The 23,769-nt window shown below is 47.3% G+C and overlaps 1 protein-coding gene across 1 annotated transcript; it reads left to right on the top strand.

Annotated features, from left to right (window-relative positions):
• The first annotated feature begins 5,062 nt into the window (after positions 1–5,062).
• On the top strand, positions 5,063–13,241 carry LOC130518609 (transcriptional repressor scratch 1-like). The gene is made up of 2 exons (XM_057021355.1): positions 5,063–5,942; positions 9,796–13,241. The coding sequence occupies exons 1-2, from the start codon at positions 5,819–5,821 to the stop codon at positions 10,566–10,568; spliced, it is 897 nt and encodes a 298-aa protein (XP_056877335.1). The 5' UTR covers positions 5,063–5,818; the 3' UTR covers positions 10,569–13,241.
• Positions 13,242–23,769: the final 10,528 nt, after the last annotated feature.

Raw genomic sequence — 23,769 nt, 5'->3', positions numbered from 1 at the left:
ATTTTTCCCCTCACCTACAGCGTCGACCCACTGAGGGAAGAATCCATCAGTGATGTCATGGCGCATTTCCTCAATTGCGTAAGAGCAAACTCGATTTTTGGCGCGCTGTAGCACAAAAAGGAGTTATCCTCTATGGAAACCAGGGGTTAAATCCAATAAAATGGGAAGAGATCGCTCAAAATGTCAGGAGGACTAAAGCTGGATCACCTGCATGTTAGATCCTTCACTAATATTAAAGTCGTGATGACTAATCTGCCCCCAAGTTTAATATCAGGCCTTGAACTAGCGGCGACGATTCAATGAATTTTGCGTTTCACTGTCGCAGAGGCGAGAATTGCAATTTTATACTGGTTAAACAGCAGCGGCTTTATGGCTGACGTTCAGGGGCTGAGGATCCTCACAAACGTCAGGGCGCGCGTCAAACATTCCGAACCCTGCTGAAGGTGATTCCGGGGATCAGGTGGCCCCTTTTATTGAGCTAATTATCTGTTGTCCTTTTATAGCATTACTGTCTCTGATTCTGTAAATGCCAGACCAGAGCAATAAAATGCAGCTCGTCAGAACATTTACTCCCCCTCAGATCTGCTCAAGTGTAACACGTGCACGCTTAGAAGGAGGCGCATGTGAAGAAGCGCCGTAATGATGCAGATGTGACCAATTAACGTGGACCCAACTGTCCGTCCTGCTGCTCGGCCATGCTGCTGCTAGGCTGCGTCTTTGTGCTGAGAATAATGGCGGCGCAGGTTGTCGGTGAGGGCGGGAGTGATGTCACTTCCTGTGGATGATTTCTGATGGGGTCAGAGGTCAGGAGTCACCTGCAGGAAACTTGAACTAGCCCACTTGAGCTAGCCCCGTCGCGTTAACCCGACTTCTCTTCGGCCTCTCTGTTTTGTCTGTCTCCCCCGCCCATAAAACAAAAATTACATATAATAATTCTTGGGGGGAAAGTCGTCATCTTGAGGGTGTCAGGTGTTCCGCGCGGCCCTGTCCTAATGAGCCACATGTGACCAGTTAGAAAGGACCCAGCTGATCTGGCCCTTTCGCCTCATTACCACCCAATACATATTAATGTCCAGGGTCAGATCTTATACATACAACATCCATATTCATAGCACACATGCAGGGTCATATATGTATCTTAATGGCACGGACATGACTGCTTTACTGGTGATGATCTATTTATTTCTTCTCTTTGCTTTTGTAATGACCAACTGTGTGCTGTCTTTCTTTGCTCTGAATGATCCGTCATGTCCTCCCCCTCACATGCTAATGCCGCTCCGCACGCTCCAGCGGGGTCGCGCTGCACTGGAACATCGGAGGTTTTCACTCATTGCACAGCTTTTTACCACATATGCTGTTCAGAGCCTGATGATTTGGCACCAGAGATGAGTGAATTCTTCAGTTCAGGGGGCAAAGATGAGCCACTGGACACATCAGGTCAAAAAAAGCTTCTTTGTTGGTCCCCAGAATTGTCCTGGAATCACAAGTGCACCAACTGAACCAATCTGTCATCACGGATCATTAGTGGACTAACTGACCCTGGAGTCCTTAATTGGGTTGGACAACAGCACTGTAAGGAACTGATGTAAAAACAAAGACCTACTCTGTTACGCAACTGGACCAACCTTCTCACTACCTACACAAGTCATTCCGCTTAAGTCTGAGAGACACGTGGATCTCCAACCGGCTTTTCCTGGTACAACAACAATGATCACAATTTATCCTGATGGACTGGAACAAAGATTTGCAGCTCCATTAAAAACACTGAAGGAGTTGAACTGCTCAGCTTCTTCGACCCCTCGGGGGCCTTTGAGCCACTCTTTCCACCTCCTGCTGTGATGCAGAGATCCTCATGGTTCCTGAGTTCCTCATGGTTCCTGAGTTCCTCATGGGTCCTGAGATCTTCATGGTTCCTGAGATCCTCATGGTTCCTGAGTTCCTCATGGTTCCTGAGATCCTCATGGTTCCTGAGTTCCTCGTGGTTCCTGAGATCTTCATGGTTCCTGAGTTCCTCATGGTTCCTGAGTTCCTCATGGTTCCTGAGATCCTCATGGTTCCTGAGTTCTTCGTGGTTCCTGAGATCCTAATGGTTCCTGAGTTCCTCATGGTTCCTGAGATCTTCCTGGTTCTGTGACGTTCTCGTGCATGTTCTTCAGCCCGGCTGCAGCAGTGAGGTTTCTCAGCAGCACCAACAGTGCTGCTATGATGCAGGAATCCCTTTGATGTGTAAATACCCCCCCCCCCCCCCCCCCCCGCCATCTTATGGTCTCCTGGCGACACCAGAGTTTAGACCGATACACGAGTTCTGCTTTCAGAGACTTTTGGCACGTAAATGTGATCAGTAGCATTTATTTTGTAAGATTTGGGTCACAGCCATCCTGCTTGATTGATCCGTGTTTTATTTCCCTGTTTTTTCCCTCATTCATCCTCTTTTTCCTTCTTCGCTCCTGCCGTGCATCTCTCTCTCCTTCTCTCTCTCCCTCCCTCTCTCTCTCTCTCTCTCCCTCTCTCTCTCTCTCTCTCTCTGTGCCAGTTTTTGTTTACCAACCCTTTCATCTGGATATTGCTCTATATGTTAAAACCCTTTTATTTGAATGGAGTTTTATTTAAAGCCCCACCATTTAAACAGCTCTTTAAAAGACAGAGGAATGAAAAGTCAACAAGGGCCCTTCAATTGTGTTTTCTGACAGGAGTCACACATATGCATGCTCACACACACACACACACACACACACACGCACACACACACACACACACACACACACACCACAAACTGCCTGCCTGTCTACATGCATCTGAGTCTATTATTATGCTAATGAGCCTCCAGTCTCCACATGTCCCCACAGCCTCTGCACTCAATCTAACACACACACACACACACACACACACACAGAACGAATATTTAGCTGAGCTCAGCAGTATAACTCGCAGGCTCACAGGAAAAATAACGAGGAGTGGACAATTTCACCATCATAGAAACAGAGCAGATAGAGCCGCTGCTTCCTGGTGCGTCATCGACGGATAAAGACGATCGGCGAAACAAATCCGGCCTGATAAACGAGCTGAAAACAAACCTTCTCATCCTGGAGGAAGCTTCCATTTACGCTGATATCATAGGTGTTCGTGCACTTGAACGGAATCATGAGCGTAACGCATCGTTAATGTTGAGAATAGACGCACTCACGAGCTTTTGTTGACACCTTAATAGGAAGGAGCTGAATAAACTAACGCTGTGCTGGAAGCAGCCAGAGGAAAGTTTAAAGTTGAGTGGAGACATGGAATATTGATTTTCACTGGTGTCTCTGCAGAAAACAATGGCTCCCCATTTAGGTCGGCTATAACGAAGGATCAAAGTCCTCCGTAAACTTTTGTTGGCAGCGTTTTCGGTGGACTCTGCTTCTTCTCGCCTTACTTGGAAACAAAAGCGGGGGACTTCAGATAGTGCTGATGATGATGTCATTGAGATCTGGAGGCGAGTCACAGCATTCCGGGCATTCCCAATCCTCATCACCACCTTCGTCTTTGCTCAACCGGATGTTTTAAAGCTAATTTCTTTATGATATATGCACATATAGTTGCCCCCGTACAGTAGTATGCTCTAAAACTGAGGCGATGCAGTACTGGAACCCAGCACCAGGGGGCCTGCAGTTACGTCATTCTCTTAAATTTAGAGTAAGTGTCTATAAAGTCTGACATTTTTTAAGTCTAGCATTGTCTTCATTGCATTGCTGCTTAATTAAGATAACCTCATTGTAAAACGCTCCAATTAATCTGCACACACACACACACACACACAAACACAGAACCACATTTACACACACACACACACACACACACACACACACAATCTGCCTCTATCTGAAACATTTATCAATAAAGTCTAAAAATGTAACTCTGAGGACTTTAGTGAATAGAACTTACATAAACACTCACGTCACTGAATTACATCACACAACCGTCATCCTGTCGGTCAGAAAGTGCATGAATGGGGGGAGGGTGCGCGTGCGCGTGCGCGTGCATGTGATTTGCTGTCCGTTGGCTGGAGGGAGACGTCTGTTTGAGTGTGTGAACTGTGTAAAACAGTGCCTCATCATTTGCTCCGTAACTCGAACGCATGGCGACGTTGTGTAACTCTCTTCTCTGTCTCCCTCCACTTCCGTGGCCACGATGACCCTGAAAAAACGAGATGATCCGATTCCCTAAACCGAACCTGCAGCTGCGCGTTCACAGTCACAACTATTATCTAAGAAATGTGTTCTGTAATTGCCCACATATCCGTCTACCCTGTGTCTTTTGCTCCGCGGGTTTAATAATGGGTTTAACTACCACCCATGTGGATGTTTCAGGCTAAATTAAATAAATCAGGGTAAGTTGGTGGCCTGTTGTGCTTTAATCAAAGCACTGTTGGATATCGCACCAAACAAAAAGACGGTCCATCCAACAAATACCCCCAAACAAAATCAGCCGTATTAGAAAACGTCAAAGCATGTCAAACACCCCCTGGTGGAAGGCTGCGGGAACACGGGTCCTTCGATTTGATGCTGGGCTTAAAACGGATGGACGATGCTTATGTTTGTTCCAGTTTCCATTTCTGATGGTTGACTTTAAATGGCTCATTTAAATTCCTCATCTGGCCTCCGTGCGGCCATATCGGGGGACTTTGAGGGCGTTTGTCCTCCTCTCTACAGGCTGCAGAGTTTGTCTCTAAATGATGTCATTCGGCATTATTGGCATCCTTTAGTTTGTGCTGTCGTCGTTTGCATCCCGACATTAACGCCAAATTAAACACCGACCACGTGCATCATTCCTACAGAGATGCGCATTAGAAAGTGAGGAACAGACAGTCTGCCTTTTAATTTTATTGCCATAATCAGCGTGAGCGCGCACTTAAAGCTACCTCATTATAATCCCAGCCCGACCATCACGGCGCTGCTGCTCCCACAAGGCGAGATGCTCTTTTTTTTCTTATGATGAATAAAATTAAGCACTTCCTCCCTCTCTCTCCCCCCCCCCCTCTCCCCACCGCTCTCTCTCGCGCGCGCCCTATAAAGCCGCAACAGCTGATCTCGTGCATCAGAAAAATACGCAGCTGCACGCGCGCCGAGCGGAGAAGAAAAGAGTGAAGGAGACGGAGGGCAGGAGGGAAAGACGAGCAGAAGTGTGTGTTTTGGCCGTTTCCCGAGCCTTTGCCGGAGCAGTGGGGACATTTTGGGCTGGTTCCCCGCGTCGCTCTTCACCTCCGCACCGACGCGTCGGGGATTTTCCTCCGCGGAGTGTTTAGAGACGGACGGAAAGTTCTGGCTCTTCTTCTGTGGTTTTTAAGTGGACGATGCCAGAGGCGAGTCTCGCGCAGGCTGGAGCTGTCCGGTGCTGACGCCACGAGAACGTCGAGAGGCACGCGAAGAGCTGCCGCGGGAGCTGTCCACGCGCTGAAACGCATAATAAATCAGCGTTCTTTTCAAAGCTGAACACCCCCCCTCCCAAAAAAAAGCCTCCGCGATCGCAGTTATTCGCGTTTGTTTTCGATCCGAATGCTATTTTTGGACGGGTAAGAGCTCCACAGGCGCCCGGAGGAGCCGGAAACACACCGGCGCGTGGTCACTCTGGACGTTTCTCCGGCGTTAAAAGCCATGACTCTTTTCTGCTTACGCGGCAGTTTGTTTGCAGGAAGCAAACACATCGTCAGGAGCTGAAACGGAGGCTACACCCGGCTTAGGAAGAACCCCCCCGGCCCGTTAAAGTGACAAAGTGGGTGCGAAGCCAGGAAGGAGAGCCCGCGTTCATTGTTTCCGCGTGCAGGAGCCGCTCACGTGCCATCATGCCTCGCTCGTTCTTGGTGAAGAAAGTGAAACTGGACGATTTTTCGGCCGCGGAGCTGGAGAACTCCTACGGCCAAAGCAGGAGAGAACAACTCAGTCTGCGGTTCCACCACCATGAGAAAGGTTAGTCAGCCGCCTACCCGTGCACGCGTGCACGCACATGCGTACCCCCATAGCATCCAGGAGATTTCTTTATGCCGGGATTTAAAGCATTAGTCATGACTGTAGCTGGAGGATAAAGGGAGGAAAAGCCTTTAGGGGTCAAAGCCAGGTCACCCTCCAGGAATACACCACAAATTCTTCAAAAGCTTCTTTTTGGTGCTTTATTTGTAGAGAAATGTCACAGACACAAACGCCGAGATGGGAGCAGCGTGTTGTGTCAGCTGAACCTCAAACACCAGGTTTCCTGTGTCTCTCATATCCTGATCACCAAACAGTGACGACGCTCTGTGAATTTGCTTCTATACGATGTGCAAAGTGTGAAATCTGATTTGTTTTCCTCGCAGGAGCAAACTCTCTGAATAAATTTCCTGTTTCACGCTCAGCCACCATGAAAAGCGCCTCATGAAACACTAAAAAAAAAGCTCAGTTACTCAGTTACAGTGGCTTTTCCACTCAATTTTCAACCTGAAAAGAATTGAGGTCATGGAGTAAGCCTGTTTTTCATCCAGTGAGTTTTTACAGTTCAATAATGACACGAGATGCTCGCAACAAAGACAAAAATCTCTTTTAAAAAACCCCCCAAAACAGAAGGTTGATGCTAATTTCCAGGAAGCCAAAGAGCTGAGCTCTTTGCTAAATGATTCTCCTGATGAATTGTGTCACCTCCAGCACACAGCAGTGAGATTCTCCGCTGTTCTCTCAAGTAAATTATTCAAATCCGGCTGTTTCCAGCAACTCCAGCCTCTCTGAGAGATCAACAATACTGCAGAGCTCCACCGATTCTAAAGGGTTCCCACACACGCTAATCAATAAATACAACACAGAGGAGTCAGAGAGAGTATGTCAAACAACTACTGACATTTCACCGTGGCACGAGTTTATGCACGAGCGACACGAGCCCACACAGTCCAGCTGTGCACTGCTGCTCTCTGGGGGTTCCACATCACTGGCATCGTCCCGCGTCTCCGACGGCAACAGCCTTTGATTATTTTTGGAAACCCGCGCTTGTGAGATCAAGACCGAACGATTCAGAGCCGTGTAAAAGAAACAGCTTGGAGGTAGAAGGGCCGAGCCGTGTGTCGGGACGGAGCTGCTGGAGCAGCCGGTGCACCAAGGTCAGGTGTGAGTGGTCCCAGGTGGGTGGCGGGGGCCACGCAGCAGTGCGGCAAACACGCAGGGGCCGGCTCCTCTCCCCCCCCCCCGTTATAAATATAACAGGAGTTTGACTTAAGCGACTGCAGCTTGTTGCTCACGTGCACGTGTGCTGACACGCGCGCACAAAGCTGTTACCGGTGGAGGAAGAAACATACTCTCGCTGCTGCGTTTCTGTCAACTCGGCACATTTCCCAGCCTGCACAGCTGAATGCACAGCATCACTCACACACACATTCGCTCTCCCTCTGACACGCACACACACACACACACACACACAGAGGAAACAGTGACCTACAAGTGTCCAAGCACACAAGTGTGGGTCAGTTACTGCAGGTTTAGATCAAAAATTAAATTCCAGACTCTTTAGTCTTTCCTCTCTTAACTTGACTCTGTTGGGGGGTCGAAGGAAAGAAGGATGTCTTGGTTTAGTGGGATGGTTTAATCTTTAATAAGCATTTACAGGCGCTATCAGCTGTAATGCTGCTCAAGTGCTTCGGAACGCCGACTCGACACAGTGAGACAGAGACAGCAGTCAATCAAGTGAGTGACACCTCCGAAAAGGACCAGTTCTTTCAGGATTATTTACAGTTAAAGATTAGCAGCTGTAAAATCAAACATCTGTAAAGTTCTGTTATTTCAATGCCGTCGCCTATCAAGTTCAATTTAACTGGGAAGCTTGGCAATGGGAAGCAGAGCACCCGTCCGCTTACCCAGTGATTTATGGGAGGAATTTCAGGGTGTTAAAATGGACTTTTTTAACTGATTTTGGCTCAGGAAAAGATTTGAGCCTGGGGGAGGGACAAAAATACACACTGGACAGGAAACACACACCAGAGAACGTGGAAACGCCACATGAAAACAATCTCGCTTTAGAGTCCCGGTCGGCCAGCAAAGGCGTCATCACGCCGAGACGTTGGACTTGATTCTGTATATTTGGGGTTCCATCCACATGAGCAGGGGCTTCATCTCAGTGATGGATCAACTAGTTCCAGCTCTTAGCATGACCCACCGCTCTCTCGATCCACAACTGGAAGTGTCAGGAGACAATTTGCCGCAGCACGTCTGCAGGACCAATGACTAGCAATGAGACGCTGCGTCGCCCTCGTGGTGACAGCTCCCCACGTCCAGGTCTCTGCGCAGAGCAGGTTGACGTCGGCGAGGACACGCTTGGTATTCAGCGTTGATGTTGAACACCAACTTTGGGCTGATGTTGGTGAAGAAGACCTGCGTCTATCCGGAGATGAAAGCAGGGCACCGAGACGTCTGCTCTCCTCACGGAATGTGTTCATCCTAAATTCCAATGGTGTTGTGGGTCACCATATGTCCACCTATCAAGTCCAACACTTATGTCTGTAGAACAATAAGAGGAGTCAGAAGTAATCAAACAGGTTTAAATGGCAGCTCCTGTTCCACCAGTATAAGTCTGTACTGGGAAGCTGCAGCGGCCTCAAAACTGGGGACTAAAGCTAATCAGGGTTGAACTCAACCTCTTGGTCATGTTTTAAAAGCATTTACTCATGCTCTATAAAACAAGACACACACATAGATGCCACACACACACACACACACACACACACACACAAACCAGCACCTTGTTCCAGAGTGCAATGATTGAATATTCATGATTCATGACTTTTCTCTCTCTTGTGCTTTCAGTCTTTCTCTGTATCTTAATTCACCTAAACCTCTCAAATCATCATTTAAATAGCACTAACCCCAGACCGTGCACACCCTCTACAGCTCTGTTCTTTTTCCAGCATGATTCTTCCTATTTTGTCTCTTGCAGGGCCTCCTTTCTTCTGTCTGCCCGTCTCCTGTTCTCCTCATAATATCGATCATCTTCTGAGCTTTTCTCAGAACTGCATCATGAAATGATATTACCAGCAACAGGATCTCCTCTGCTGCCTTTGTCTAAATGCTTGCAGAGTGCTAATTGAAATGGAGAGCTATTGATCGGCAGGGATCCGCAGGAGTCCCGGCTGTGGGAGCCGAGCTAGCAGTCTGTGCTCGTGTCAGTCGCTGCTCAGCCTGTTGAGTTCGGAGGCCGGTAATAGAAATAATGAGACAGCTGCCGTCAGAACATGGCAACAAGTCATTCATGGGATTTGTCAGGAGAGGCACAGAAACACGCAGGTTGAGCGGGAGTGCATGAGGCCAGGAGGACGCCTGCACAAATTCGGTGCTCTTGAGCAAAGCACGAGACTCCCTGCTGCTGTAACTGAGACGCTCCGTAGACATTCTGACAGCTCGGGGGGGCGACGGTGCAGCTGTGCGGTGGAGGAGTAGCACTCGCTACACTTCCCATTATGTAAAATAAAGATCTCCCACTACAGGTGTCTCCCACAAAACAACAGACTCTTCTGCCACTTTCAATAGGAGACTCGAGCCGAGCGGCGGTATCGAGCTACGCTAACGTCTCGCCCCGCGTCTCGCCCTACTGCGTTAGCTTTCAGCTCTTATGAACGAGCAGTCCGGGACTCTGGGTGGTCCAGGTGAGGAAACCAGAGATGCCAGACTGTAATCAGCAGAGTAGCAGGACACGAGGTGTCCATCAACCCTGGGAAAGGGCTTGGGTTCGCGGCCCATCTAGATATGGTGTGTTTCTGAAGGTAGCTCCTCCGGATCGATCGTTTACCTCATTCCTCTCCTCTCTCTTCAGGCTACGTGGGCGATTACTTGAGTCCATCTCCTTACGAGGATGTCGTGGGAAGCGACTCGCCCGTCATCTCTAAAGTGCCCTCACCCGGACACCCGTCCATTATCTACAGCCGCATCAATGATTCCTATTCCGGCATCCACGGGGACATCCACGGGGATTCGGACCAACCGGACAGCCCTCGCTCGGAGGCGTCGTCGTCGGCCGGCGGGTACATTAACGGGGACGCGGCCGTCAGCGAGGGCTACACTGTGGACGCCTTTTTTATCATGGACGGGAGGTCGCGGAGGAGAGCCGCGGCGACCCCCAGGGCCGCTCAGAGGCACACCTGCAGCGAGTGCGGGAAAACCTACGCCACGTCCTCCAACCTGAGCCGGCACAAGCAGACGCACCGGAGCCTGGACAGCAAGATGGCCAAGAAGTGCCCCACCTGCGGGAAGGTGTACGTCTCCATGCCCGCCATGGCCATGCACCTGCTGACCCACGACCTCAAGCACAAGTGCGACGTGTGCGGCAAAGCTTTCAGCCGCCCCTGGCTGCTGCAGGGCCACATGCGCTCCCACACGGGCGAGAAGCCCTTCGGGTGCGCGCACTGCGGGAAGGCGTTCGCCGACCGCTCGAACCTGCGCGCCCACATGCAGACGCACTCGGCCTTCAAGCACTACAAGTGTAAACGCTGCGACAAGACGTTTGCGCTCAAGAGCTACCTGAACAAGCACTACGAGTCGGCCTGCTTCAAGGGGGCGTTCTCCCCGATGAGCTCACTGGGGGAGTAGCTCGGGTTCATCCGGCGAAACCTTCTCTCGTGACAAAACGCCCGGTCTGGCGGAGCAGCACCACGGACCTGCCATCAATCTGCAAGAATCCGGAGGCAAAGCAAAAAAAAAAAAGAAGAAAAAAAAAGCCCGCCGCGGCTCCGCTTCCACTTCCGCCCCCTCAAAAAGCTCTCTGATGCTCCGCTCAGATTGTCACCTGCTTGATGTGATATACGTCCCCATCGGAGGCTTCTTCTAAGTATCCGTGAAGATAAATAAAGCACATCTCGCTCGCCGTTTCTGAAGATGCTTACAGTAGATCTATTTCTGACCACCCCCCCAGCACGCGCTGAAACAGCACAGAAGCACAATCCTCCGGCTCCAATCACACCTTCAGGTCTCTTCGCAAAGTGATTCGACGCATTTCAAACGCTGGTAGCAACAGTCTGGCCTCAGACTGGGTCGACACGGAACCGACCTCTCAGAACAGGGATCTTTTTGCTTCTCTTTAGACAAAATTCCCACGAAACTGTGAAGGGAACGAAGCTGCCGTCGGTAGCCGCAACAAAGCACACCTTTATACTCGGGAACTATTTTTTTAAGTGGATGCAGATGTGGAGGCTGCTGCCATTTTTAGTTGATTAGGAACAATAGAGAGCAAGTGGCGGAATGTGAGGGGCTCGGGGAGGGAAACCGGACTTCCGTGTGGAAGGAATCTCCAGCAGGATCGTCTGACAACAACCCAACAACAACCCAAACCTGACAATACTTGTTTTTTTTACCTGTCAGACATTAAAATGTCTGGATTCTCCTCAAAGGTCAAACCTTTCTCACGAGTCCGACGACATCTACTCTTTTTTTTATTTTGCCAGCAGACCATGTTTAGCTTTGAGACCTGTTTTTATTGTTTTCTATTTATTGCTTTATTTATTATGTCTGTTTTGATTAAGACGTGTAGATTTTGCACTTTATTTGTCGATCTTTTCGTTCTGTTTTTTGCCTTTGTTGCGAATATGCCAAAGCATTTGACACTTTCTGATTGCCGAGTACCTTTTTTACGTTGAGCTGCCACTTTAATGATTAAAAAACAAACAAGCAAACAAAAAAAATGACTGCATGCAAAAAAAGAACAATAACCTTATAATGGAATCTATGCCAATTTTATGACTCTTTAGGATATTTTGCCAAACCTCCTGAATAACTGGCACACGGAGCAACGTTTTCTGTCTTGGGGCAATATTTTATCCATATCCGAGCAATAATGCATGATTTTGGTTGGAAGAAAATGGACTCATAACTGCCTGTAACACCCAGATTTTCTGTCCAATTATCACTATTGTAGTAACGAAAATGACATTTCAGGGAGTTAGCGACCGCGTCAGTGTTCCACGTGAAGGCTCGGGCGGACCGCTCTGAATTTAGAGGATTTCTCTGACACTGATGGGGTTTTTTTTTATTTTAGTCAAAGCTTTTTCCAAGTGTTAAACGTAATTTATAATCTTGTTAACAATAAGCTTTGGAACGGCTGTTTGGGCCTCCGCTCACAGGTGACACGTCTCCTCCACGTGGAGCTCGCGGCTGGAGCTGGGACGGGTCTTTTTGTACATGTTTATGCACTGCCTGCCTCCTCTTATATTCTAAATACTGTAGAGTAGAAGGTACGACTGTCGGCCTCTGGTGCTGGAATCCGGACGGACGCGGGGGGGGGGGGGATTGTGGCGCCGCCTTTGATTTGCCCGCGATGACGAAGAAGATCCCTCTAACGAGCTGTTGAGAATCGGCGAGCTCCCCCGCCGTAAACCCGCCGACATAATCCCTTTCTGTCCTCACATCCACACTTCAAGACGCGTCGGTTCACAACAGGCGCCTGAAGATAACAGGAGCTTCTCACCCCCCCTCCGTACAGAGCCGGGCTGTTCTTCCCCCCCTTACATCTGCTGGTTGTGGGGCTTTTGTCACAATCCGGAGTGTGTTGATGACGCCTGCTGAGGAAGGGAAGCAGATGTGTGGCCGATGTTTCAGCACCAGAGAACAACCAGACACTTAGATTCTACTATCAACTACTGTAGCGACTGTAGCCTCAAGCTAGTTTACCTGTTCTTATATAGAAGCACTTCCTCTTATAAATTGTATCTTACCTTCTGTTTTTTGCTCAAAGATAGTAGCACAATACAAGAGTTTAGATTCAGGTAGACGCCGCTCTGTGTGTAGAAATAACCTCCTCCTCCTCCTCCTCGGGTTTGTTTTTACAACAATGAATCAGAAATGAGGGCAGAGATGCTAAACTAGCACGAATATGGTGAAAAACAACGGTTCCCCGGTGGGATTCTGACCAGTTCTCATCACGTTTGTGCCAGCGCATCTTCACCACACCCTGTTTTTTTAAAAATATCAAACTAAAAGTTGACTATTTTGTGGCAAGAGGCCTTGTAAATAACCACAGACGTAACTTTGGAGCCGATCATTTCTACGAATCTGTACAGAGACAGTGATGAGGATGAGGATGAGGATGAGGATGAGAACAGTGGCCATGATGAAGGTGAATTCCTCTTCTGGAGCTTCCAGCTTCCCCCCCAATTTCCTCCCCTGAGGTTTATTTTGTGACCTCCAGTGGCGGTTTGTAACAATGTAAAGCACAAATGAAACACTGGACATTTTATTTCACTTCCTAAATAAAATGAAATAGTTTAAAAACGTGTTTGAATTGTTTTTCTGGGTTTTGAGGGTTTTTTTCCCACCAAATCATTCACACATCTCCCTCAAAGCTTTTCTATTAGCACCTGAGCCTCAATGTTATTCTAAGTTATTATATTCAGTTATTATATTCAGTTATTATATTCAGGGAAACCAGAATTGTACTAGAATCAGTGTGTAATTACCAGATAAGTGTAAAAAACCACCATCTGCTGACGGTCTAAGCGAAGAGTCAGGAAATTCCAAGCATTTATCCGACGGAGTAACGCATTTTGTTCCGGTTCATCCCGTAGTTTAGACATTTTCCTCGTAAACATTCCAGATTTGACATTTATCTGATTTCCAGCTGATAAAACAGGATGAAGGCAACGGTCAGAGACGGCCGGCATCTCAGCCCAAGGTCGTGTTAGGTGGATCTTTCCCTCCTCGCCCAGCAGATGCGGAGCGCTGACATTCCAGAGGAGTTCACCTTCAGGTGTGAAGGCAGCGTATTGATCCTGTATAGAAAGCTTTAATGATTGGCTGCGAGAGCAAATAAGACACCTTTACTGGGAGCATATTGACCATTCAGCCACTGCAGCGTGAAATCATTTATAAATGTTAAAGGGCTCCTTCCTGGTCCCTGTGCTTTCATTAATGAGTAAATAGTTAATTACTGCTTTATTAAATATTCATTAACATGACTTGCCCCCAGTATATAGAACACTGCAACAGTTTATTGCTTACACCGTCCCTCCCTCGTCCTTTATGTTTTGCCCTGTAGCGACTGTGCAAAGGTCAGAATTGCCAAGCTAGTGCATGTATGAGTGTGTGTGTGTGTGCGTGCGCGTGTGTGTGTGTGTGTGTGTGTGTGTGTGCGTGACTGAGTGACAGTTTAATTGCCTGTGTGAAGAATCATAGATGAACTGGGACGCTGATGTCAGGGCGAAGTCTTTAACCTTGACAACAGGAACGCTCACGTGTACGAATGTGGAACATTAAAGGAGGATTCTGATGCTACATCAAAGCATAAAAGACAACAGTGACGCCATGACAGCAGGAGCAGACACCAACAGCTGGGGGGTCCATCATCCATCCATCCGTAATCCATCCATCATCCATCCATCATCCATCCATCCGTAATCTATCATCCATCTATCATCCATCCATCCGTAATCTATCATCCATCCATCATCCATCCATCATCCATCCATCATCCATCCATCCGTAATCTATCATCCATCCATCCATCATCCATCATCCGTAATCTATCATCCATCCATCCATCATCCATCCATCCATCATCTGTAATCTATCATCCATCCATCCTTCATCCATCCCTCATCCATCCATCATCCATCCATCCATAATCTATCATCCATCCATCATCCATCCATCATCCATCCATCCATAATCTATCATCCATCCATCCATCCATCATCTGTAATCTATCATCCATCCATCCATTCATCCATCCCTCCATCCATCCATCATCCCTCCATCCTGTTAACCGCTGCTTATTTGTAATCGAGGTCATGATGGTACTGGAGTCTATTCCAGCAGTCAGGTGAGGTGAGAATCCACCCTGGACAGGTCATCAGTCCATCACAGGACACACACGCACACACACACACACACACGCACACACACACACACGCACACACACACACACACACACACACACACACACACACACACACACACACACACACACACCAACCCAAAGAGCAGCATTTCAGCCGCCGTTAAAGCGCCGACATTAACTCACAGATGATAGATTTGTGTAAAATATGGAGATTCAGACGATACATTCCCACACCTGAAAGTGGAGCGGGTTTACGATCTGGTCTTCCAGATTTGACTTCTTCCATGAGGGGATGGAACATGTAGCTGGACTATTTGGGACTGTCTCTGTACCCGGCAACTTTGGCCGAGTGGAGGAGCACATTGATTATAGAGGGTGTGCTGCCAGTACTTTAACTCTAAAGACAAATGACCTTCTATTAAAAGGTGATTGATTTTCACCTATTGTTTCTAAAGAGATTGATTTTCTTAAACTGCCTTTGGTCCACTAATGATACTAATTCTAACATTCACTGGACCTGAAAAAAGGCTTCCTGGCTATTATAACTGTTGTCAGTCCACTACATGTACATGTGTGCACGTATCTGTGTGGCTTTTATTTAGTTTATTATTAACAACATTTAGTTGCTATGCTCATTTGATGCTCATTTAACTGGCGGGGCGACGCTGAAACTCTCACGCGTAGAAAAGCAACAAATAGCAAATAAGCATGCTAACGCTAACACTCAAAACGGTCGGAGCCATCCCAGATGTTAATTAAATTCCATCAGATTGAACTCCAGCGGGAACACGCGCTGCAACGCATAACTGATTAATTTCCAGAGTGATTAGACAAAATTATACAAATACATAGAAGGCCTAAATACACGGTGGAGAATATTTTATTTATAGTCCTAAAGCTTTTAAATATGCTAATTCCCATTTTCCCATGATGTGTGACCTTTTAGCCATTAGTAGGTGAAGGGTTTTTAAATAGTTGATACTCTTTCCCGTTGTAGGTTTTTTTCTTTAAATCATTTATAGGGTGCGAGGGCTGCAAGACACAACCTACATACTGAGAATCGCTCGGGAGAAGGATTTATCAGATCTTTTATAGCAGTTGAAGTAAAAGAATATTGCTTTTGAAAATTACACACGCGCGCGCACACACACACACACACACACAATTACACAATGGGCTGAATGAGTCTGTTTGGGGGGAAATGATTGCTTCCTTGTCTTCCCCATTTTCCTCCCTCCACTTTCATGACTCATTATCCTGCCTCAAAGCCATCCGTCACTGACGAGGATCCTCACGTGCGCCAGGTCCCCCACAGTTAAAAAGTGAAAGCTCATTCACACTAAAGTGGGTTTTACACTAGGTGCACTGAGGTGATTTGTCTCATATTTATTCATTTCCGACAACAAGCGTGCGCTTAAAAGAGTGAAAAAATTGCGCTCCCTGCGTGACGTGGCCAATCTATCATGATGAGGAGCTTTGACTGAGGTTCAGGGGCAGACTCGCAGATAAACGCGCTATATTGGAAATCTGCTTTCACACATCAGAGTCAGCCGACAGACAGTTCCTTCTTAATAAAGCCAACAGCGTCGGATGGAGGACAAACATTGATGTAACACAGCTTTGGAGGCAAAATAGGACCCTTGATGTATCTGCCATCCGCCCATGTGAGCAACGTACACCAATTTTACGATTTCGGGGGTAAAACCATTGAGTTTATTGCACCATTTGCTCCATTTTGTGTAGGAGCTGCAGACGCTGAGGCTACCTGTATGTAGAATCACCATTTGTTTGGAGCAATATGGATGTTTATGCCTGGTAATTTCACAGCGTAGTTAAAGAGCCTCGGAGGGCGAGTGACTTCCAGAGCACGTGCTTGTTTGTGTGTGCAAACGGATGAATATTTATATAAGCTTAGAGTGTAATATCATGGTTCACCAATCTGATAGGGAATAAAGAGTATGTTCACACACACACACACACACACACACACAACACACACACACACACACACACACACACACGCAAACACATGAACACCTGCAGCGGAAAGGCTGCAGAGAGCACAATGAACACATTAAATTTCTCCCTCAGACGAACGGTGGGTAATTAAGTAGCATTTTAAGAAATGCAGCCGCAGAAGGACACATTTACAGTAGCAGCAGAAATGTGACAAAAAGGGAAAAGGGAGCGAAGAAATGTGGCTTCATCAACTACGCGTGTGAGATGAAGATAACGGAAGGTTCTGATCGGGCCTCCCAACACCGGCTCACACACATTTGGAACTACACACTTGTCTGTATTAACGAAGCGCGTCCCCGACTCCAGATGTGTGTTTAATGAGTACTGATGTGCTTGTGAAGGAAGCCATGAAGCCAGGGTTCAGGAAGGTTGCTAGTTCAACCGCTGAACAACTGGTACACAACCAATGGCTGGTACACAACCAACGGCTGGTATATAACCAACCACTAGTATATAACCAAGCGCTGGTATAGAACCAACCACTAGTATATAACCAACTGCTGGTATATAACCAACTGCTGGTGTATAACCAACGGCTGGTATATAACCAACCACTGGTATATAACCAACGGCTGGTATATAACCAACCGCTAGTATATAACCAACGGCTGGTATATAACCAATCGCTGGTATATAACCAACCACTGGTATATAACCAACGGCTGGTATATAACCAACGGCTGGTATATAACCAATAACTGGTATATAACCAACGGCTGGTAAATAACCAACAACTGGTATATAACCAATGGCTGGTATATAACCAACAACTGGTATATAACCAATAGCTGGTATATAACCAACGGCTGGTATATAACCAATCGCTGGTATATAACCAACGGCTGGTATATAACCAACGGCTGGTATATAACCATCGCTGGTATATAACCAACGGCTGGTATATAACCAATGGCTGGTATATAACCAATCGCTGGTATGTAACCAATCGCTGGTATATAACAACGGCTGGTATATAACCAACGGCTGGTATATAACCAATGGCTGGTATATAACCAACGGCTGGTATATAACCAATAACTGGTATATAACCAACGGCTGGTAAATAACCAACAACTGGTATATAACCAACGGCTGGTAATAACCAACAACTGGTATATAACCAATGGCTGGTATATAACCAACAACTGGTATATAACCAATGGCTGGTATATAACCAACCACTAGTATATAACCAACGGCTGGTATATAACCAATAGCTGGTATATAACCAGCCCGTTTATGCCGCCCGATTCCGCGTCTCAACCGTTGACTGCGGAGCTTCAGGGACGTTCACCGGTTTGGGTCGTAACCAAAGGACAACGCTCGTCTCCCGGGACCGAAAGACTAGAGGAGGACGAGAGACAAGGAGACAGAGAAGGAAACAAGAGAAGGAAACAAGAGTCCGGAGAGGCTCCGAAAATCCGAAACTGCAAAATGGAACCGGGAATAAACTCCCATCTGCATCTGGACGATGTTCTGCTCGTTGTCCTCCACCCTCTGATGACAAAAAACATGTTGCACATAGGCGAGCGCATTTGACAAGGACACACACACACACGCACGCACACACACGCACACACACACACACACACACACACACAACACACACACACACACACCACACACACACAGAGCCCCAAACATGAATTAAGCTTCACACATGGTGATAGGTCTTTTAAAGGGGTGTTTCACACCTCATCGCATTTCAATTAGAAGGTAAAACATACGCGCGCACACACACACACACACACACACACACACACACACACACACCACACACACACACACAGAGAGTCTGACAGTCTGTCTACTGGGTGAAGAAGATTCATTTGGATTCTCATCTCTTACCACTTCCCTCTGCATGTGCCCTTTCTTTTCACTGCTTTTTCTATCTCCCCTCTCTATGTTCTCTCTCTCTCTCTCTCTCCCCCCCCCCCCCCGACTTTCTCTCCATATCACAGTGACTGACAGTGGTTTGACCTCGGTGCTTGTCAGGGGACTCTGAATAGAAAAGTCCGTCTTTGAGAACACGTCTGCCGAGGACCAACCCACTCCTGCAGAAGCCTTTGGTCCTGGCTCGTGCTGCACGCTGGAGACCGGATCAGGACGGGGGGACCTTCCATTTCCTGGAGAATGGGCCGTCATGTCTAAATGGAAATGAGTTGCGTGGAGATAAATCAGCTGGATGTTGATGGGACACGTCTCAGGGGAGGTTATGGGCCACTTCCCAGGAACCACCACATGGCTGGCGTGTTGAGTTTGTTCAACAGAACCAGAGAATGATGCTCAGAACATCGCTGGAGGACAAATCAGCAGAGTTCCTGAGCTGAGGTGGATGTATCTGAGGCCTGTTGAATTAAGCCCACCCAGCCTCTTTCACCACTTACACCCTTTACAAATGTTTGGCTGTGCTGGTTTTTGTGGTCCTAAGTGCGACCCGTGTGCAGCGCGACCCGGGGTTCTGCTGGTTTTCCCTTTTAGGCTGCAACAGTGGCAACGTTTCAAGGTGGGAGAAAGTCTTTAATCTGGGATTTTGCTGCCTTTTATTCTTTTTCTTAACTGTTTCCATTGAGAAAATGTTTCAACTGTAAATCCTGATGTCATTCGCAGCCCCCGAATCATCTGTCGGAGAATACCCCCGGCGTGCATCAAAATACCCCCGGCGTGCATCAAAACACCCCCAGCGTGCATCAAAATACCCCCGGCGTGCATCAAAATACCCCCGGCGTACATTAGGATACCCCGGGTGTGCTTTAGGATACCTGGGGCTCGGAGGTGATGTCGGCGGTCTCTAAAAGAGCCTCGACCACCGACACAGATGGTCGTGGGTTCGCAGCAGCGAGGTGATCAGTGAAGGACAGAAATGAGCCCGGAAGTGAAGGAAACCCCGTTTTAAAGCACAACCCGACTTTCCCGTCCCAGAACGCATCTGCTGCGGCGCCGACGGGCCGATGTCACATGACTGACACGCAGGTAGGAGGACTCAGACAGGGTTCATCATGAGGTCGAGTGTGTGCAAGAGTGAGGGCGCGGAAGATGCGCTGGACATAAATGGGATCTTCTCTAATCTGAAAGCGCCTGTCGGCCCGGCGCCTGTCGGCCCGGCGCCGCGGTCCGCCGGCGTGAGACGGGTGTTGATCACACCCAGCGAAATTCATTTCACCCTCTGCTCACTACAGCACGGCGCTGACCTTCCTCCTCCTGCTGGCTTATCTTTAAAGTCCCATCATCCTGTTTCTCCTCCGCTGAGCGACACTCAGGTGCCTCTCGGAACACCTGGAATCCACGTTGTCTCAAAAAAAAAAACCCACAATTTTTCAGGAATCCAGGAATCCCAGACACAAATATGATATAAAACAAGTGCCGCCCACAGAAATGTAGCGTTGGAGGGGTTTTTTTTGGTTTATTACCACGGAAAAACACACACCATTTATGGTTGATGATGGTGTTTTTTCTTTTACTGTAATCTCGCTCTTTCTCTAATGTGTCTTTTATTGCACCAGCAGAACAAAGCCCTCTGGCACTGTACACACACACACACACACACACACACACACACACACACACACACACACACACACACACACATTGAATCATGACATAGTACATTACTTTTGGCTTAATATGAACAGATCACACAGTTTGTAGAGGACGGTGACATGCTCTAACATATATCTACTGCGTCCGCACAAACACACACACGCAGCTGTCGTGGTCACACTTTCCACGCCATAAATCTCGGCGAAACACTGATCCTTCTGCTTTCTGACCACTGCCTACACAGACCAAGACCTCTTGGTATGGACAGATGGAGGAGAAATAAAAGTTATGTTTCCACTGCAGGAACTTTTATGTGGGGGGGGGTATAATTGGAGATATCTGATAAGTTACCTGCTACTGTAGGAACATGCTAATTTACCATTTTGCAGAACCCAGCAGGATGATTAGCCTAGCAGACACCTCTTCTCTGGTTCATAGCCTCCATAAACACAAACAAGGAACGCGGTAACCGTCTGTCTTGTATTTTATAATTATCACAACACAACACGTGCTGATTACCATTTACACGCTGACGCGCACACACATGCAGCTTGTAGTGATGGATCGGAACAGAAAATGTCACGTGGGCAAAACTGCGTAGCGACCACATTTTCAGGTTGTTTTCACTGATCTTTGCCTCGGTGATGAGGGGTCCCACCCCCCCCATATATTATGGTTCAGGCCTGTATAGGGCATATAGGCAGCAGTAATAAGGTTATATAACATAGGCTTTTGATTTATAATCAAAGGGCTTTGATCATTGCCTATTTTATTAAAATCCGTTCATAACAGCAAACTCTGGCTGTCGTAAACCCTCTTTGGAGGAGGTCAAAAGTGTATTAATGCTTAGTTCATTAGAATGGAAGGATAACGACTGTCTGGTGCTTTTAAAGGGGCATTTTGCATGTTTTGTATTCTGCCGTTCTTCCGCTGATCCAGGGATTTTTAATAAATTCTCCATCATCAGTTTGTCTTGGACACTACTGGAACTGTACTTTACGTTGCAAATGACTGTGTGTGTGTGGAAGTTGGCCTTCCTATCGCTGTGAGGCCCCATCTGACAATATTAGGGACATTTTTAATCGTGAGCTCTTTTGTGACTATTTTCAACAAATAAAAGGTTTAAAATAAACAGTGGTAGCTCAGTCTGTAGGGAACTGGTTCCAAGAAACAGAAGGTTCTTGGTTCAAGCCCTAACAAAACATGGAAGGTGTTCTGGTAGCAGGGGGAGTTTCCAGGACACCAGCAAGGCACCAAACCCCCAAATGCTCAGCTGGAACCCTGGATGAGCTGGTGGCTCAGTGGTGCATCCTGCTTTAGCCTGTAGGCAGCTGGTCCATAACAGAAGGGAAGTTTACATAATTGGGTCGTTTTAAAACGTCTTCAGCCCACTTCTAAACCCTGAAGTGTCTGTTGTGCTGAAGCTCTCCCCAAGGAACGCGCTCAAACAATCCAAGTGGAACTCAGACCGACCAAGATGACGTTTAGTGTGCGACGCTGGGTCAAGTCTGGTGTTGTGGAGGAACACACACACACACACACACACACACACACACACGCAATCGGCCATTTCCTTTGGAAAAACCAGCTTTAAGCTCAAGGCTTCATCTAACGCTGCTGTTACAGAAGCAAACGCTACTCTGCGCTGTAAAAAATACATCAATCAAATAAAAGTTTACAGTTTATTTTAGTTTAGAGTGTATACTTTGAACCTATTAAATTCAAAGATATTTATTAGTCAAAGCTTTAATTACCTTATTTGCTTTGATAAGATTTGTAATTTAAAAAAATTAATTGACTAACATACATGTAGTTGTAGTTGTTTTACAGGCTGTCTATTACCAAAATATGTCGGCCAGAAAAACTAAAACACCTGCTAATTACCCCCCGGTGACAATATATCAAAGCAGGTGGTTAAAATACCCAAACAATCCGCTCAAAGAATCAAGGAAGAAGAAAAGACAGGTTGACGATGCAAAAGATCACCAAGATTTCTTCACTCAGTTTTATACTGCATGTAAATATGGAGAACCAGGACAAGAGATGAAGAGAGATGAAGAGAAGGAAGCCCAAGATGAGCAGGAAGTGACACAATTAGCGATTAACCCCAAACAAATCATCAAGAACAGGCAGAAGAGGCAACAGGTTGCTTTTCATCACCTGGCGGCAATATTGGAGGAGGAGGAAACCCAAAAAGCTCAGAAGGAGCAGAGGAGACACGCCCAGGCTGTGGAGAAGGAAAGGGCCACAGAAGCTGAAAGGAAGAAGCAAATGGGGGACAAGAAGGAGTCGATGGCTGAGATGAAAAAGTTCAACACGTATATAGAGGAGAAGAAGAGGCAGCGCGACTTGTGGGAGAAGCAAATCAGAAATGACTGGATTGTGGAAGCCACTAGATGTTAAGAAGGAGTGAGAGGAAGAAGAGGAAAAGGGTCCCAGGTCCAAGGTCTTCAAAGACTCCACCATACTGTACTGAAATACACAACCCTGATGGATGCCAATGAAATGCAAAGGTCGATTTGGCCGAGGAGAAATGGGCCCGACGTGTGGAGGATGTGGACCAGACACAGCTGAGCCAGCCTGTCTTCAGCTACCCCAGAGAACGCTCACCTTGGACACCAGGACACCACTAGGACTGGGAAATGATCCGCTCAGGGATCCAGGATCCTGAGTAGAGGCCCTGGTGAGACCCTGGGTCCATCTGTAGGGTGACATCTCTCAAAAGGTGGAGCAAACTACTTGGTAAGGAGTCATTTTAACTTCACACAACCGATCACGGAAGGCCGATCACCGGTAGTCCAGCTGCTCATGTATATAAGTACAAACAAACGTCCACGTTTAATGGGGGAAACGTTGGTTCTGATCCATTTCCCAGTGGCCAAACATGGAACTGCAAATATTGCCTGCTTGGTCTAGAGGACTGTGGGGCAAAATGACACTTCAAGCACCACTATTCTTGGCTGTTGCGTCCAGAACAAATCTGAAAATACACACTTGCTCAAAAGATTCTGTGTGTATAAAATAATGAAAAATATGAAACTAATGGACGCCATCAAACCAGTTTAGGATCTTCAGATCACTTAGGTCAACAAGGACCTGTCCTGGACTCATCACACCAACATCATCACTACAGCAGCAAGAGAGCAGCTCTCTCTCCTCTGCAGCCTGAGGAGGCCTAAGATGGACTCCAGGACACTATAGCGTCCACAGGTGCACCACGGCTCTGTGCTACGCAGCTACGCTACGCAGCTCGAAACACTTTCTGATGTTTTATTCATTTTACTTGCTATGAAAAAGGTTTGAGATTTCAAAGCCAGTAGCTGCTGCTGTAGATCCAGACGGGGAAATCCCGAATCTACAATACAATGAGACTTCAAACATCTCCATCTTTGTCACGTCTTTCTC

The sequence above is a fragment of the Takifugu flavidus genome, chromosome 21 (assembly GCF_003711565.1).
Source record: "Takifugu flavidus isolate HTHZ2018 chromosome 21, ASM371156v2, whole genome shotgun sequence".
Classification (NCBI taxonomy): domain Eukaryota; kingdom Metazoa; phylum Chordata; class Actinopteri; order Tetraodontiformes; family Tetraodontidae; genus Takifugu; species Takifugu flavidus.
This window is presented reverse-complemented; position numbering and strand designations above follow the sequence as displayed.

Coding starts and splice junctions, on each gene's coding strand:
- LOC130518609 (XM_057021355.1), top strand. CDS start 5,819: ATGCCTCGCTCGTTCTTGGTGAAGAAAGTGAAACTGGACGATTTTTCG. Junction 5,943..9,795: donor GTTCCACCACCATGAGAAAG/GTTAGTCAGCCG, acceptor CTCTCTCTTCAG/GCTACGTGGGCGATTACTTG.